This window comes from Piliocolobus tephrosceles, chromosome 7, assembly GCF_002776525.5.
Source record: "Piliocolobus tephrosceles isolate RC106 chromosome 7, ASM277652v3, whole genome shotgun sequence".
Taxonomy (NCBI): Eukaryota; Metazoa; Chordata; class Mammalia; order Primates; family Cercopithecidae; genus Piliocolobus; species Piliocolobus tephrosceles.
The window spans coordinates 68,194,747-68,212,436 of NC_045440.1; the positions used below are offsets into that span (position 1 = coordinate 68,194,747).

At 40.8% G+C, this 17,690-nt stretch overlaps 1 protein-coding gene across 11 annotated transcripts in view; it reads left to right on the plus strand.

The window, feature by feature from the left end:
* The window catches only part of CSPP1 (centrosome and spindle pole associated protein 1), a 134,172-nt gene that overhangs the window by 96,220 nt on the left and 20,262 nt on the right, over positions 1-17,690 (plus strand). For 10 of the 11 annotated variants that reach the window (XM_023222303.1, XM_023222304.1, XM_023222301.1 and 7 more), the window contains 7 exons: positions 28-177; positions 573-719; positions 3,106-3,210; positions 4,980-5,046; positions 5,634-5,751; positions 12,287-12,426; positions 15,912-16,052. In XM_023222303.1, the coding sequence (XP_023078071.1) occupies positions 28-177; positions 573-719; positions 3,106-3,210; positions 4,980-5,046; positions 5,634-5,751; positions 12,287-12,426; positions 15,912-16,052 (868 nt within the window). Of the gene's footprint in view, positions 1-27; positions 178-572; positions 720-3,105; positions 3,211-4,979; positions 5,047-5,633; positions 5,752-12,286; positions 12,427-15,911; positions 16,053-16,812; positions 17,111-17,690 lie in introns of those variants that run through there. The other variant, XM_023222311.2, reaches the window with a different exon arrangement.

Sequence of the window (17,690 nt, forward strand, 5' to 3'; positions counted from 1 at the left end):
GAGAAATAACGAGGTTTAATTTTTTAGATTGAGGAAAAGAAACAAAGAGAGGAAGCAGAGCGAGAGAGACTGAGAATTGCTGAAGAAAAAGAAGAAAGACGGCTTGCAGAACAGAGGGCACGAATTCAGCAGGAGTATGAAGAGGAACAGGAAAAGAAAAGGGAGAAAGAGGAGGAGGTACATCTTTTTTCCCTATTGTGTTTTACTACTTAGTCTGAAGGTGAAATCTTTATTTTGACTTGAAAAGGTATTTGTTACTTATAAAGGAGAACAGTGTTGGAGTACATTTAGAAAATATGAGATCACTATCCATTCATTGGATATTATTTTATTAAGGTGAAAGGGTAATTTAAGAAAGGAGATAAGTGATGACTTTAAAAAAATAGATGTAGGCTGACTGAAGACTTTATAAAAGATGCCTAGTATTTTATTTTTAAGCAGACAGCTTGTGTTAAAGAACACCATATCATGTCATCTATATCTTTATCTCATTTTATCAGAAAAATAAGGCAGCACATTTTTGAATGTACTGTAGAAGGAATATACGGAATGCATATTTTTCTATTTTAAAGCAAAGGCTAAAAAATGAAGAGCATATTCGGTTAGCTGAACAAAGACAAAAAGAAGCAGAAAGAAAGAAGAAAGAAGAAGAAGAAAAATATAACCTACAACTTCAGCACTACTATGAAAGAGATAATTTGATTGGGGAAGAAACAAAGGTAAGTTTCAGACAAAAATGTCAATCAAACCCATAGTTTAACCCACTTTCACTATGAGAGTTGTGTAGCTGTTAGAAAAGGGGAAAAAGAGGAGGAGGTGCCTTTATTCCTGTTGTGTCTTACTGTGTAATCTGGGCACAATGTACTGAACTTTCTATATGAGGTACTGTCACTGTGCTTTGTTGGTATTTTCTGTCCATTGAAGGTAATGAATTTACTTACTTCAACCATTCTTAGTCTCGTTCCCATGGTGTATGTGGCGCCACCTAAGAATATGGTATGCAGACAGTACAACATGAACTGTTTGTTATAGTTCATGACAAGACTAATAACAGAAATCGAGAGTGGTTTTTTAATATATATGTATATATATATATTCTTTCAAACAATTCTCCTGCCTCAGCCTCTCGAGTAGCTAGGACTACAGGCACACACCGTCATGCCCAGCTAATTTTTGTATTTTTAGTAGAGACAGGGTTTCACCATGTTGGCCAGATTGGTCTCAGACTCCTGACCTCAGATGATCCGCCCCCCTCTGCCTCCCAAAGTGCTGAGATTACAGGAATGAGCCACCACGCCCAGCCTTCTTTCTTTTTTTTTAAGAGACCAGGTCTTGCTATGTTGCCCAGCCTTGATCTCAAGTTGTCCTCCTGCCTCAGCCTCCCAAAGTGGTAGGATTGTAGGCATGAGCCACCACACCCTGCCTCACAGATAATTTTTTATCGTAAAATTCATCATTTAAGAATGAAAGAGGCTGGGCGCGGTGGCTCACACCTGTAATCCCAGCACTCTGGGAGGTCGAGGCGGGCAGATCACTTGAGACCAGGTGATCGAGACCAGCCTGGGCAACATGGTGAAACCTCCATCTCTACTAACAAATACAAAAATTAGCCAGGCGTGGTGGTGGGCACCTGTAGTCCCAGCTACTCAGGAGGCTGAGGCAGGAGAATCGGTTGAACTTGGGAGGCAGAGGTTGCAGTGAGCTGTGGTCTCACCACGGCACTCCAGCCTGGGTGACAGAGTGAGACTCTCAAAAAAAAAAAAAAAAAAAAAAAAGAATTAAAGAGAATTGTTAGTTTCCCATAATTATATTTCTTGCAATATCTTATGCTTTTTAAAAATGTTGTTTTTTTAGCAATATATACTTTTATGATGTTATAATTTAATTGTAAAGTACCATAAAGTTTTAAATCAGCTTTATCCCATTTAGTGCATTTGCCTTTCTGAAATTAACATTACTTTCATTTTTTAAATTTATGTATGTCTGATGTATATTTTTGTCTATTCCTTCAGTTTTACCTTTGTGTCACCGTATTTTTCATTTAGTTAGCTTCTATATTTAGTTTGTTGAATATTAAAAATCCTAATCTGAGTTATGATCTTTTTATTTTATTTATTTATTTATTTAGAGACAGAGTCTCGCTCTGTTGCACAGGCTGGAGTGCAGTGGTGCAATCTCGGCCCACCGCAACTGCCGCCTCCCAGGTTCAAGTGATTCTCCTGCCTCAGCCTCCCCAGTAGCTGGAATTACAGGTTCAAACTATCACACCTGGCTAATTTTTATTAGAGACAGGGTTTCACCATGTTGGCCAGGCTGGTCTTGAACTCCTGTCCTTAGGTGACTTGCCTGCTTGGCTTCCAAAGTGTTGGGATTATAGACATGAGCCACTGCACCCGGCCTAATCTTTTAAAATAGGGATATCTAAACCCATTTATGTTTATCAAAACTAATGTCTTTGATTGCATTAATTGCATTTCCTACTTTTTTGTGTTTTTCTTCCTTGAGAGCTTTTTGGTCTTTTGTTATATGTAGTATGGCTTGTTTGCTGCATCCTCTACAGGGCTTTAGAAGGTCTATGTTGTATTTACAATGAAGTTTTTGGACTATAAGGTTTAATACACTATAAATTGAAATGTAGTACCCCATTGTGATCTTGAAAAGTCCCTCATCCATGATGCTGTTAGTGATTAGATCTAGATCTTAGAAATTGATATGTATTGTTTTCCAGAAGAAGGATTTTGTTATTTTAATTTTTTTGTATTGTCATGGTATCTTTTTGTTATTAAAGATGATTTAGTTTTGTTATTTTTTCTTTTTTGTTGCTTTACTTGAGTTTGTTGATTTTTTAAATCCTAATCTGACAATCATACTGTTTTAATAAAGATGTCTAAATCCATTTATGTTTATCATAACCAACATGTTTGATCTTACGTAATGGAATTTCTGACTTTTGTAAAAAACATTTTATTAAATAAAAGCAATAACAATCTAAACCTCTTAGATGACTTTCTTAACTATAAGGGGTGTGTGTGTGTGTGTGTGTGTGTGTGTATGTGTGTGAGTGTGATGAAGCAATTTTGCTCTTAAATTTTAAAAATTTTTCAGCGCTTGAGACAGCCTTCTCCTATAGTTCCTGCCCTTCAGAACAAAATTGCAAGCAAACTCCAAAGACCTCCTTCGATTGACAGCATCATACGTTCCTTTATTCATGTATGTACTTTCATTTTTATTTGTTCATCCTAGCTCAGTTATTTTGGATGGGGGATTGAATGAAATTTTCTTTTTCATTATATTTGGATAGGTTAAATTTTTTCAGATTTGAAATACAGGTGGTATCTACAGTAATTTGCCTGCTGCTTCGATTGTAACTGATAGTGCTTGGTGCCCTAAAGTTTCTTTTGACGAACGATAATTTAGCCCCTCAGGCTAGCTAGCTGTAGATATGTTCATGTAGTCTGTTATACTTTAGATTGAACTACAAGGAAAAGAGAACATGGAAAATGTTCTAAGATTGATCCTCAAGTTGATGCTTGAAGAATATGCAGGAATTTGCCTTGAAGAGGAGGGTGAGGGATTTTCAGCTTGTGGAAAGTAGTGGAGAGCAATGTAAGCTCATGGCACATGTGGAGAATCTTCCATGGTGTAGTCTGGCTTGATGATGCCTGTGCATTAAGGCAGCAGAGGAGGTGGATGTCAGAACATGTGTGGCATGCTGTACGGAGTGCTAAGAGCTTTGATTTTGTTCCATAGGCTGGTAGATTCCAGACAGGCTAATTACCAGAATAGGTAAAGAAATGTGTCAGAAGAACATGTTTCTGAATCCCACCCTTTGAGATTCTGATTTAGTATGTCTGTGGTAGATAATGCATGGGAATTCATTGTAATATTTAAGTAGGGGAATGACATGGCCACTTTTGTATAATGTTTTTTCAGGCAATGATGTGGAGATAAGTTTTGGAGGTGGGGCAAGACTAAACATGGAGATAAGATACTTTTGCAGAAGTCAAGATGTGAGACTGAGGACCCAAACAAAGGCAGTGACACCAAGAACTGAGAAGGTGTGACAGCTTTATGATACATTTAAGAGACATAGTAGTACTATTTGTTGAGTGTGTGGTGGGTAGGAGTCTATGATAACTTTCAAGTTTTTGGTGAGGGTTGTATAGAGTAGGCAGTTGAAAATATGAATTGGGGCAGCAGAATGAGTTCTGGACTCGATTTGTAGTTCTGGACATCATCAATATATTGGTGCTTGTTAAATTAGTACCATTGTCTACGATGAGTGTCTACAAGAGAAGTAAAGGAGGCTGAGAATAGAATACTGGGGAATTACCAACATTTGAGAAGCAGGGAAAGGAATAGAGAGAGGGTGAGAGAGGATGGCAATTGCGACTGGCCAAGTAGAATGCCCACTGAATATGTCACTTGGGGGTCACTTCATGACTTTGGCGAGGGCAGTATTGTTGCAGTGATAGGTGTGAGAAAGCAAAGGCCATAGCTGTGTGTTGAGAAGTGAATGAGAATAGGCAGTAGACCCAAAAGTATTGCATTTACTGTTCTTTAAGGAAGCTCAGCTGTGAAAGGAAGGACAGAATGGACAGGAGACAGTGAGCAATGAAGGGTGAGGTAAAATTTTTTTTTAAGAAAGGGAGAGGTTTTTACACATAGGCTGAGAGGAAGGTGCTTGGAGAGAGGAGGTTGAAAAAAAAGAATACTCGGAGGAGAATGGGAGTCAATTATCAGATACAGAGCACAGATGAAGGGATTCTCTTTGGGTAGAGGCAAGGATACTTCCATTGTGTTGAGAAGGAAGAACAGATATACATGGTAGATATACTCTAGAATAGATACAAGTTTTGGAGGTAGGATAGTGTGGAGTTTGGTTTCCTTTACATGTAAATCCTTCAAAAAATTACTCCCTTCAAGCTTCTGTGTAGGGAAGACATACTGAGCATGTCTTTGTCATTATTGTTAAACAGGAAAGTTCCACGTCCAGGGCACAGTCACCCCCGGTACCTGCCAGGAAAAATCAGCTCCGTGCAGAAGGTAGAGTTAATTACTAAATCTGTTACCTAGAGTATTTCCCTTTTTAACTTTTCATTTTGAAATAATTATAAACTCATAGAAAACTGCAGAAACAGTATAGAGAGGTAGGTGCTGTGTACCCTTTCTCCAACTTTCCCCTGGGGTAACATCTTAGGTAGTACAGTCTCATAGCCAGGAGGCAGACATTGGTGTGCTCCACAGACCATGAGATTTTACCATTTTTTACATGCATTTATATATGTGTATTTCTGTGCATTTTTATCACGCACAATTTGTGCGAATACCACTGCAATCAAGATACAAAACTGTTCCATCACCATAGAGGAACTTCCTTGTGCCTCTCCTTTATAGTTGCCCTCCCACAAGAATATCGCTTCTGAAATTCCTATATTATAAAAAATGTACTTATGGGTCCTAATGACATTCATAATTATGATCTGTGTATGTGTGTATATATAAAATGTTAAAATATCTTTCATAAAATTGTCTCTGAGCAGTTTCACTTTATTATTAGTCAGGTTGTGTTTTAATGTTTAGTCTTTTGTTCTTATTCCTGTCGTGTTTTACTTATCAATGGGAATTTGCAGAGGAGAAAAAAAATGTAATTATGGAATTATCAGAAATGAGAAAACAACTTCGTAGTGAAGAGAGGCGTCTACAGGAGCAATTGCTACACATGGACAGTGATGATGAAATTCCTATCAGGCAAGTTTAGAATTGCACTTTTTGTTTTCTCTTGAGTTCTTTTACTTCACCTATGCAGTAATTTTGCAGTTTGGGAACAGGACTAATTCATCTTACTTAGAATCTCCTTACTTTCCTTTTTCTTTGTCTTTTACAAAATCCGTTGTAGAAATTCAGTTCTCAAGGGGATTCATGTTGTAGGAATGGAAATTTCTGGGTTGGAATAATTACAGACAGTAGTTGCATTTTAGAAATGTTTTTTTTTATATTTTCCATTAATAACGTAGCTTTCTGAAATACTTTTTTTCAACAAAATCACTTACAGGCTACCAAACATTTCTGATCATTTTTGCCAGGAGTCATAAATTTTTAAAGCAGTGTTCTTCAAACTTCAGTTTGCAGTGTTTTAGTAGGTTGTAAAATCAACATAGTGGATAACTACCACATTTTCTTTCTTTCTCTTTTTAAAAATAAACTTTCTATTTTGGGATAATTTTGATTATAAAAAAGTTGCAGGCTGGGTGCGGTTGTTCACGCCTGTAATCCCAGCACTTTGGGAGGCCAAGGCAGGCATATCACGAGGTCAGGAGATCGAGGCCATCCTGGCTAACATGGTGAAACCCTGTCTCTACTAAAAATACAAAAAATTAACTGGGTGTGGTGGCATGCACCTGTGGTCCCAGCTACTTAGGAGGCTGAGGCAGAAGAATGGCATGAACCCAGGAGGTGGAGGTTGCAGTGAGCCCAGATCACACCACTGCACTCCAGCCTAGGCGACAGAGCGAGACTCCGTCTCAAAAAAAAATTTAAGAAAAGGTTGCAAACAATACATAGAGTTTCTGTACACCCTTCATCCGGTTTTCCCTATTGTTAACGTCTTGTATTACCATGGTATGTTTGTCACAACTCAGAGGCTGACATTAGAACATTACTATGAACTAAATTTGAGACTCTTTGGATTTCTCCAGTTTTCTACTAATGTTCTTCTTCTGTTCATGGGCCCCATACAAGATGTACCACGTTGCATTTAGTTGTCATGTCTCCCAGTCTCCTCGGGTCTGGGACAGTTTCCCAGTCTTTTCTTATTTTTCTTGTGAAAGTCTACATAGGCACTGGCCAGGTATCCTATAGAATGCCTCCTTCTCTAGTCTGGATTTGTCTGATGTTTTCTGATTATTAGACTGGGATTAAGAGTTTCTGGAAAGAAGAGCACAGGCACTGTTCTGACATCATATTGTATCGAGGTACATGATATCCACATGATACCTCTGGAAATGTTAACCTTGGTTTAAGTAGTGTTTACCAGGATTCTCCACTAGAAAGTTAACTATTCTTTGGTCACAAATCACTAAATCTAGCACACCTGCTAGAGTGAGAAAGGGGTGGAATTAAGCTTCATCTCTTGGAACAGGGGGTTACCCACATACAGTTTTTTGAATTCTTCCATAAGAAAGACTTGTCTCTTCTTCCATTTATTTATTTATTCAGTCATTTATTTATTACTGTCATCTCATGTATATTTATCTTACACTTTGGGTTATAAGTGAGTACTACATTATTTTGTTTCACAAATTGTTCCAACTTTGGCCATTTGGAGCTCTTTCAGGTTGGCTCCTGTGTCTCTTTGACATGTCCCCATCCTTTCATTTTTTGAAGACTTCTTTCCAGATGCCTCAGGATCATCTTGTATTTCCCCTACCCCATCCCTAGAATCAGCTATTTCTCCAAGGAGCCCTGGTTCCTTTTGGAGAATGTATTTAGAAACCAGATAAGCTGGGTCTGTTTATTGCTGGGTGTCACTGCTTCTAGGCCCTCTGGATAATATATATATGTATACTAAGTCATAAATATAAACATATCTATAATTGTTCCTATATCTATTTGTATATATATTAAGTTCGTACCGATGTCTCTGATTCTAATCCAGTATGTAATGTGGCACGTTAATTTGCCTAATTACACTTTGTTTAGATTTTTGTTTGTATTCTCCAGGAATATTGAAACAAGGTAAACAAGGTGAGGAAATTTCAAGATATAGATTGGCTAGATAATGAAATATTATTCCAAGGTGGTAATTTTCAGTGATTCAGTAATTCTCCCATAGTAGGTCAATAAGTTCTAAGTAATCGAGAGGTAGTATTTTTTTTTTCTATATTTACTTTTTTTTTTTTTTTTTTTTGAGATGGAGTCTCGCTCTGTCACCCGAGCTGGAGTGCAGTGGCTGGATCTCAGCTCACTGCAAGCTCCGCCTCCCGGGTTTACGCCATTCTCCTGCCTCAGCCTCCCGAGTAGCTGGGACTACAGGCGCCCGCCACCTCGCCCGGCTAGTTTTTGTTTTTGTATTTTTTAGTAGAGACGGGGTTTCACTGTGTTATTCAGGATGGTCTTGATCTCCTGACCTCGTGATCTGCCCGTCTCGGCCTCCCAAAGTGCTGGGATTACAGGCTTGAGCCACCGCGCCCAGCCTATATTTACTTTTACAGTGTTATAAATGCCTTAACTGTGCAGCTTTCCATTTTCTAAACATGCATATTTAATTCAGTTTAATGGTTTTTTGACATTTTATTAATTTTTCTTTTCATTAATAAATTCTTTTGGTAAAGCAATGTGATTTAAGAAAGAGTACTCAAGCAGTGCCTCAGTTTTCTCACTTGAAAATTATACATGATAATTTCTACCCCTTGAGAGTCTACTGAAGAATAAATAAATGTATGTATTTGAAATAAATAAATATATGTCTTTGTGACTCTTAAGTTCTAACTTGTTATAAAACATGTTACATTTATCATCATTTAGCAAGAATTGGTTGAGTACATTTACTTTGGAATAATTTTAATATATATTCTGATTAAAGACATCTCAGAGTTGGTTCTTTATTGCAATTTCATGAATATTTGTACAAAAGGAATCTCGTATTCACTATATAATTTGCCATATTATCCAACTCCTATTATGTGCTAGGCTCAAAACAAATGTGATGTAGCTCACATGTGAAGATTTAATAACCTACTTCCTAACTTACCAGTGTATTTAACTATTAGCATTAATAGAAACTAGACAGCAGTCCAATTTAATGGTCTCTTAGACATCTTTTTAGTATTTTGCATTGTAATAAATCTCCATAGAGTTCCTTTCACCTTAGGTATTAGAGGTCTCTGTCAGCCTTAACCAGGGTCCTTTTATGGCCCCAGTTAATGCTCCGCTGCAAAAAGGAAACTCAGTAGAGCCAGGGGTATTGTGTGGGGATCCCAGCTATCTTGTCTTGGTGCTTAGGGAAGATTTAATGATAAAGAAATGATGGGAGGAGTCTGACTAAGCCTCATAATGACCATAACTTAGAGCTCCATTTTCAGAAATAGAGAAGACCTAGTGCTGAGTGAAGCAGCAGTAGGTATTTTTTTTTTTTTTTTCAGAACTAGAAACACCATCCCTCTCTTATCATCACTCCCTCAAAGCCCTGGCAGAAAACTCCCATACTACCTGCTATCTATTAATTTCCTAGGTACCCCAGGAATCAGTTAACTAGTTAGGGTATCAAGTTCCTTGTAAAGTCCATTGTAAAGTTAATGTTGGGTCCTCTGAATAATGCCCATGTTGAACTACATATTAGTACCATATTTCTAGTTTTAATTTTATTTTTTTGAGACGGAGTCTCGCTCTGTCACCCAGACTGGAGTGCAATGGCACGATCTTTGGCTCACTACAACCACTACCTCCCGGGTTCAGGTGTTTCTCCTGCCTCAGCCTCCTGAGTAGCTAGGATTACAAGTGCCCACCCCCACGCCCGGCTAATTTTTGTATTTTTAGTAGAAACAGGGTTTCACCATGTTACAGGTCAGGCTGGTCTCAAACTCCTGACCTCCAGGTGATCCACCTGCCTGAGCCTCCCAAAGTGCTGGGATTACAGGTGTGAGCCACTGTGCCCGGGCAGTACCATATTTTTTCTTTTTTTGGAGACAGAGTCTCTTTCTGTCACCCAGGCTGGAGTGCAGTGGCATGATCTTGGCTTACAGCAACCTCCGCCTCCTGATTCAAGCAATTCTAGTGCCTCAGCCTCCCAAGTAGGTGGGACTACAGGTGCAGGCTACCACACCTGGCTAATTTTTATATTTTTTAGTAGAGACGGGGTTTTTTCCATATTGCCCAGGCTGGTCTCAAACTCCTGAGCTCAAGCAATACGTCGGCCTCCCAAAGTGCTGGGATTATAGGCGTGAGCCACAGGGCCCTGCCTATTACCATATTTCTATGTGTGATTTCTGTTTTAGGTTGAGGGGAAGGTAATTTATTGATTATCTAATGCATGTCAGGTACTATACTAGGTACTTAACAGTATACAATTTATCTTAATTCTGACCCGATACGGTGGCTCACCCCTGTAATCCCAGCACTTTGGGAGGCTGAGGCGGGCGGATAACCTGATGTCAGGAGTTTGAGACGATTGTGGCCAACGTGGCAAAATCCTGTCTCTACTAAAAATGCAAAAAAAAAATTAGCCGAAGCTGAGTGTGGTAATGCGTGCCTATAGACCCAGCTACTTGGGAGGCTGAGGCAGGAGAATTGCTTGAACTGGGAAGTGGAGGTTGCAGTGAGCTGAGATTGTGCCACTGTACTCCAGCCTGGGCAAGAGAGCAAGAGTCTTTCCAAAAAAAAAATTTTTTTTAATTCTGTTGTTCACAATAAGACTATAAGGGATAGGCATCTGCATTTTACAGATGATGAAATCGAGGTCAAACTGCTAATAAACAACAGAGCTGGTCTGAGTCTCAGTTTCTCTGACCTCAGAGACTGTGATCTTCATACTCCATGAACATTTTATTTTTTCCATGAACATTTTAAAGTAAAGCTGAATCATTCTATTCTTGTAATAAGGTATTTTACATCTGATGATTTTGAAAAATTTCAGTGGCGTCATAAATATGCTATATTTTAAGGTAAATCGAACTAATAATAGAGCTATCCGAGTATAATTTTTTTTTTTAGACGGAGTCTTGCTGTGTCGCCCAGGCTGGAGTGCAGTGGCACGATCTCGGCTCACTGCAAGCTCCACCTCCCGGGTTCACGCCATTCTCTTGCCTCAGCCTCCTGAGTAGCTGGGAGTATAGGCGTGTGCCACCACGCCCGGCTAATTTTTTGTAATTTTTAGTAGAGACAGGGTTTCACTGTGTTAGCCAGGATGGTGTTGATCCCCTGACCTCGTGATCCACCCACCTCGGCCTCCCAAAGTGCTGGGATTACAGGTGTGAGCCACCATGCCCAGCCAATTTTTTTTTTTTAAGAGACAGAGGGCCGGGTGCAGTGGCTCACGCATGCCTGTAATCCCAGCACTTCGGGAGGCCGAGATCACGAGGTCAAGAGATAGAGACCATCCTGGCCAACATGGTGAAATCCCATCTCTACTAAAAATACAAAAAAATTAGCTGGACCTAGTGGCACGCTCCTGTAGTCCCAGCTACTCAGGAGGCTGAGGCAGGAGAATTGCTTTGAACCCAGGAGGCAGAAGTTGCTGTGAGCCAAGATCACGCCACTGCACTCCAGCCTGGCAACAGAGTGAGACTGCGTCTCAAGAAAAAAAAAGAGACAGTCTTCCTCTGTTGTCCAGGCTGGAGTGCAGTGGCATGATCACAGCTTATTGCAGTCTTGGCCTCCTGGGTTCAATCAATCCTCTCGTCTCAGCAGTAGCCAGGACTACAGGCACACACCGTCATGCTTGACTTTTTTTTTTTGAGATAGAGTCTCGCTCTGTTACCCAAGCTGGGGTGCAGTGGTGTGATCTCGGCTCACCGCAGCCGCCTCCTCCCTGGTTCAAGCAGTTCTCATGCCTCAGCCTCCTGAGTAGGTGGTAGTACAGGCACACACCACCATGCCCAACTAATTTTTGTATTTTTAGTAGAGACAGGGTTTCACCATTTTGGCCAGGCTGGTCTCAAACTGCTGACCTCAGGTGATTTGCCTGCCTTGGCCTCCCAAAGTGCTGGGATCACAGGTGTGAGCCACCATACCCGGCCAACTTTTTTTTTTGCGACGTAATCTTGCTCTGTCGCCCAGGCCAGAGTGCAGTGGTGTGATCTCAGGTCACTGCAGCCTCCACCTCCTGGGTTCAAGTGATTCTGCTGCCTCAGCCTCCCTAGTAGCTGGGACTACAGGCGTGCACTATCACACCCAGCTAATTTTTGTATTTTTAGTAGACATGGGGTTTCTCCACATTGGCCAGTCTGGTCTTGAACTCCTGACCTCAAGTGATCCACCTGTCTTGGCCTCCCAAAGTGCTGGATTACAGGCATGAGACACCACGCCTGACGTCATTTTTTTTTTTTTTTGTAGTGAGGGGATCTTGCTTTGTAGGCCAGGCTGGTATTGAACTCCTGATTTCAAGGAGTCCTCCTCTCTGCCTCCCAAAGTGCTGGGACTGCAAATGTGAGCCACAGCACCTGGCCTAGAATAATTCTTTAATAATATGATGTGGTAAAAGAGACCAAATTTCTTTTACAGTGAATTAGATGTGAATTCACCTATTTTTCCTATAAAGCACATATTATAATTTGTCATTTGTCTATAGGAAAAGGGAAAGGAATCCCATGGATATATTTGATATGGCTAGACATCGGTTGCAAGCTCCTGTCAGAAGACAGTCACCTAAGGGCTTAGACGCTGCCACTTTTCAGAATATTCATGATTTTAATGAGCTGAAAGATAGAGGTGAGTAGATTGCTGCTCTTTTAAAGATGTAGCAGAAGTGTTCTACCCATATTTAAATATCTGTAAAGATTTTGTACCCTTTTTCTAAAGTAGAATTTTATCTATGATACATATTTTAAGTTAAAATGAAATGAAACTTCTGTATTCTCTAGGTCTTCAGTTAACCAGTCTGGTATATGAAGCTTTAGTTTGACTAACTGCTTTCTTTTGGAGAGCATATAGTGTTAAAGTCTGGGATGGATGAGATTGCATAGACTAGTATGAAGAATGGAACTTGGCATTTAATGGAGGATGGACAGACAAAGATGAGCTCATGAAAAATACTGAGGAGAAGCCAGAGAGACCGGAGGAGAAGCAGGAGAATGTACGATCCTGAAACCTGAGCGGAAAGAAACCTGTATCAAGGAGACAGGATCGTGTAAGATGAATACCGGAAAATGTCAGTTGGATGAGGTCATTGGTGACCTCAGCTAGAGCTTTTTAAGTGGAATGATCGCCGATTAACTTTGGAATGAGGATTGACTAGGAGACAAGATATTGGAAACAATAGGCATAAGACTTTTAGAAGACCCTTGGCTGGGAAAGGGAAGGGGAAGGAGAGGGATCAGGAGCTGGAAGACTCCTTAGAATGTGAATGTGAGGAGCTATGCAGGAGAAAGAGGTTTAGGCTCTAGGAGAGGGTGAGTGATTGTTGAAGTGAGCAGGGCATCTGGGTAGGCAGGAGGAAATCTAGGGGATTTGAGGGAAGAGTCAGGAGAAGCTTTGATGTAGCCACTTAGGACGAATAGAAGAGAAAGTTTAGTAGGGAAATGGGATTTCCAAGGTACACGAGGCCTAGGAGACTGAGAATGTGTGGAGGAACCAAAATGTGTGTTGTGTAATTTTCCTTTAGGCATATTCAGCAGAGCAGGTGTTGGAGCAGAAGGGGCAGATTATGGGATATGTGGTCATAATGACCTAGGCCAGAAAACTGGAATTTAAGCTTTGTATCCTTTTGAAAGTAATATCTGTTTATTGTAGCAAATTTTCAAAATACAGAAAGATAGTAAGAAGGAAAAATCACCTTAGTCAAACTACCTATATATAAGTACCATTATCATTTTGGATGTTTTCTAGTCTTTCTGAGCGTAATTAAAAGAAAAACAAGATAAATTTTGTTATTTATTTAATTTTCTCTATTGTTTTTCACGTAGATTTACATGTATTATCAATTACGTATACCATAGTTTTTTTTTTTTTTTTTTTGAGACGGAGTCTCGCTCTGTCGCCCAGGCTGGAGTGCAGTGGCCGGATCTCAGCTCACTGCAAGCTCCGCCTCCCGGGTTCCCGCCATTCTCCTGCCTCAGCCTCGCGAGTAGCTGGGACCACAGGCGCCGCCACCTCGCCCGGCTAGTTTTTTGTGTTTTTTAGTAGAGACGGGGTTTCACCGGGTTAGCCAGGATGGTCTCGATCTCCTGACCTTGTGATCCGCCCGTCTCGGCCTCCCAAAGTGCTGGGATTACAGGCTTGAGCCACCGCGCCCGGCCTACCATAGTTATTTTTTATGCTATCATATATTGATTACTTACTATCTGCCAGGCATTATGTTAATCCAGTGGGTCTCATGAGAAGTTTGATCTGAAATCAAAACTGTTTGTATTATAAACTAAGACATTATTTGTATTTTTCATTCTTATTCTCTCATGTGTATACAGATTGGCCAGAGACTACATGACATGTGATGATTTCATCTCTTTGAAGCTAGCAGAATGTGTCCTTGTGTATTCTTGTGTTTTAAGAATCTCTTAGTTTTAACTTAATATGGCGCGCGCGCGCGTGTGTGTGTGTGTGTGTGTGTGTGTCACTACATAAGTAAAGCTCTTTGGGGTCCTCAATTTTTAAGAGTGTAAAAAAGATCTTGAGACCAAAAAGGTTTAAGCCATAGAATTGAGCCATTCATTTCCCTGTGTTACTACATCTTGCCCTCATTCACCAATGACCTGGTGGTTGGTATTGTTTTTTAATGAGTCTGGAAGCAGTGAAGCCAGGGACCAGTCCAAGTTTATGTGTCCAGAGTCTTCTGTTAACTTCTAAAAATGGCTATTAGCCATTTTCACTATTTTGTTCTTTTGATAATTTCTGATCATAAAGCTTTATACATATTTAGGACCATAAAACTGTGTATATATTTAGGCTCATTTATTTATATTCCAGCAGTGTAATTAGTGAGTCAAAGGGAATAATATTTTCAAGGCTTTTTATATGTATGAACTGTATGTTTCTTCTCAAGATTTAAAAATTTTTATTCTTGGCTGGGCGCAGTGGCTAGTGCCTGTAATCCCAGCACTTTGAGAGGCCAAGGCAGGTGGATCACAAAGTCAGGAGCTCAAGACTAGCCTGGCCAACATAGCAAAACCCCATCTCTACTAAAAACTACAAAAAAAAAAATTAACCGGGCATAGTGGTGGGCACCTGTAGTCCCAGCTACTTGGGAGACTGAGGCAGGAGAATTGCTTGAACCCAGGAGGTGGAGGTTGCAGTGAGCTGAGATCATGCTACTGCACTCCAGCCTGGGTGACAGAGTAATACTTTGTCTCAAAACAAAACAAAATTTATTCTTGTTTGTGGATATTCATGGAATTGTGACAGAGGTAAATTCCTTCAGAAATGACAATCCCCAGCCGCGGTGGCTCACGCCTGTAATCCCAGCACTTTGGGAGGCCAAGGCGGGCAGATAACGAGGTCAGGAAATCGAGATCATCCTGGCTAACACAGTGAAACCCTGTCTCTACTAAAAATACAAAAAATGAGCCAGGCGTGGTGGCGGGCGCCTATAGTCCTAGCTACTCAGGAGGCTGAGGCAGGAGAATGGTCTGAGCCCGGGAGGTGGAGCTGGCAGTGAACAAGACCGTGCCACTGCACTCCAGCCTGGGCGACAGATCAAGACTCCATCTCAAAAAACAAAAACAAAAACAAACAAACAAACAAAAAACAGAAATGGCATTCCCCATCAAGTTCCAGCCAGTCTATGTTTATCTGGCTTTCTGCTTGATACTTGTAAGGACTAAAATATTAATTGGCCAGTAACATTGTTTTTTCACATTTCCAGTATATTTTAGAGATCAGCCATGATTACAGTGTCTCATGGCTGCCTTAGTCATAGCCATGTGACCATCTGCTTGGATATACCTGCACGTAGTTTGTGTTCTGGGTGGCATCCTGGCGGGGCTAGGACAGGTAGAAATGGAGAATGCGGCGTCCACTGCTTGTTCTGGGTTATTTCTTATGTTGGTAAGTTTGTGAAAAGGCATTTATTAAAGAATATTAATTTCATGTTCTTTAGTTTTGTGGCTATTTACTGTCCTTTGACTTTAGTGATGTTTCACTATTTATATCATTTCCTTGATTTTGAAATGAGGTTACTCATGTTACTTATAGTGAAGTTTTATAAAATCCCATTTGAAAACAACATTTAACTTAGTTATATAACATATTTTTTATACCAGATTCAGAAACACGAGTTGATCTGAGATTTATGTACCCGGATCCTCCAAGAGATCATCACACCTTAGAGATTCAGCAGCAAGCCCTGCTAAGAGAGCAGCAGAAGAGGCTGAACAGAATAAAAATGCAGGAAGGTGCCAAAGGTAAGAAATAATCACTGCTGTGTCAAATAGTATTAGCACGCTGTTTTTCGGTAGGCTTTCTGCATCTCTTCTGTTGATTTCAGTCTCAGGCATCCTCCCTTCACTGGCAGCCCCATGCTCACAGGGCCCGTTTGGTCTGTAGTACCAGAAAAGAAGAAGTATGAGAAAGGGCTCTGAGTGGCTCCACCAGGGTGGTGTATTCATGCATGACAGGGGCCCAGCCATTCACTGTAGCCAGGAGGATTCAATACTTTGACCAGGCCAGGTGACATCTGCATTAGGAACTAGAAACCAAAGGAAGGAGTGCCAGGCAAACATATCAGTGCCCTGTCATGATGTGTCGGGCATTTGTCTACTGTGCCATGTCAGGCATTTGTCTACTGTGGTGTGAGGGTGTTTAAGTTTTGATGTGGTGTAAAATGTGCAAAGCATCAGACTGGACTATGAATATGTTTTCGTATAATCAACCACTTGAAAGATACTTAGTGGTTGCTAGGAGCACAGGTACTGGCCTGTATCCAGGGATATGGTGATGAATGACATATGCTGCTGCTCTTGAGGAGGTTATATTTTGTTGGAGAAGTTAGATGCTAAAGAAGTATAACTGTGATGAATATTGCACAGAAGAAATCCAGGACGCCGTTGGGTTGGGGTGGGTGGGCACCTAGAAGCAGAGTGGGGCTAGTTGTCTCAGAGAGCACTGATGGGGCCTGATGATAGCCAGGTGTACTGCATGGCCTTCCCATCTGTATTTCACCAGCTTTCAGGCCATCGAGGTTAACCATGGAAAATGAGTAATGAAAACACAACAATCAGATAACAAGAATGGAAGGGATGCTCCTGCCAGTTATTTTTAAGAAAATTTAAGACCCTATCTTGGGAGGCTGGTCTGACTTGCAGAATCTGAGGAAGCTTTTTTGACTTCATGAGATAGCATCACAGGAGTAAGTGATGCAGCACTTTAGGCCCAGATCATAGGTAAGACTTTAATAAACATATGTATAGGGATCGTCTTCCCTTCATCTGGTACAGAATTTTTAATAACAGCCTCATAGCCCTGTAACAGAATAAGCCTAATTCTAGGATAAGCAGTAGGTGTATCACCTGGAGAGAGGAGAGAAGCAAGTACATTCTTCAACCTTTGTACCCAGTCTGGTGGCATTTTTCTTTAGTCTCAAAATGAAGGTCTGATCTTGTGGGATTTTGGTATCTTAGACTGATTGGCCCAAAAGTAGTCCCCAGGTTGATACAGGTACATTTTGGCACTGAAGGTATCTATCTCCCACAGTAGCCACCCCCCGACTGCCAGTAGACACTATGATGACCAAATTCATAAGAATATGATTTCACTGACTGGGCGTGGTGGTTCACGCCTGTAATCCCAGCACTTTGGGAGGCCGAAGTGGGCAGATCATGAGGTCAGGAGTTCAAGACTAGTCTGGCCAACATAGTGAAACCCCCGTCTCTACTAAAAATACAAAAATTAGCTGGGCATGGTGGTGTGTGCCTGTAGTCCTAGCTACTCTGGAGCCTGAGTCAGGAGAATCGCTTGAACCCGGGAGGTGGAGGTTCCAGAGAGCCGAGATCGTGCCACTGCACTCCAGCTTGGGCAACAGAGTGAGACTTTGTCTCAAAAAA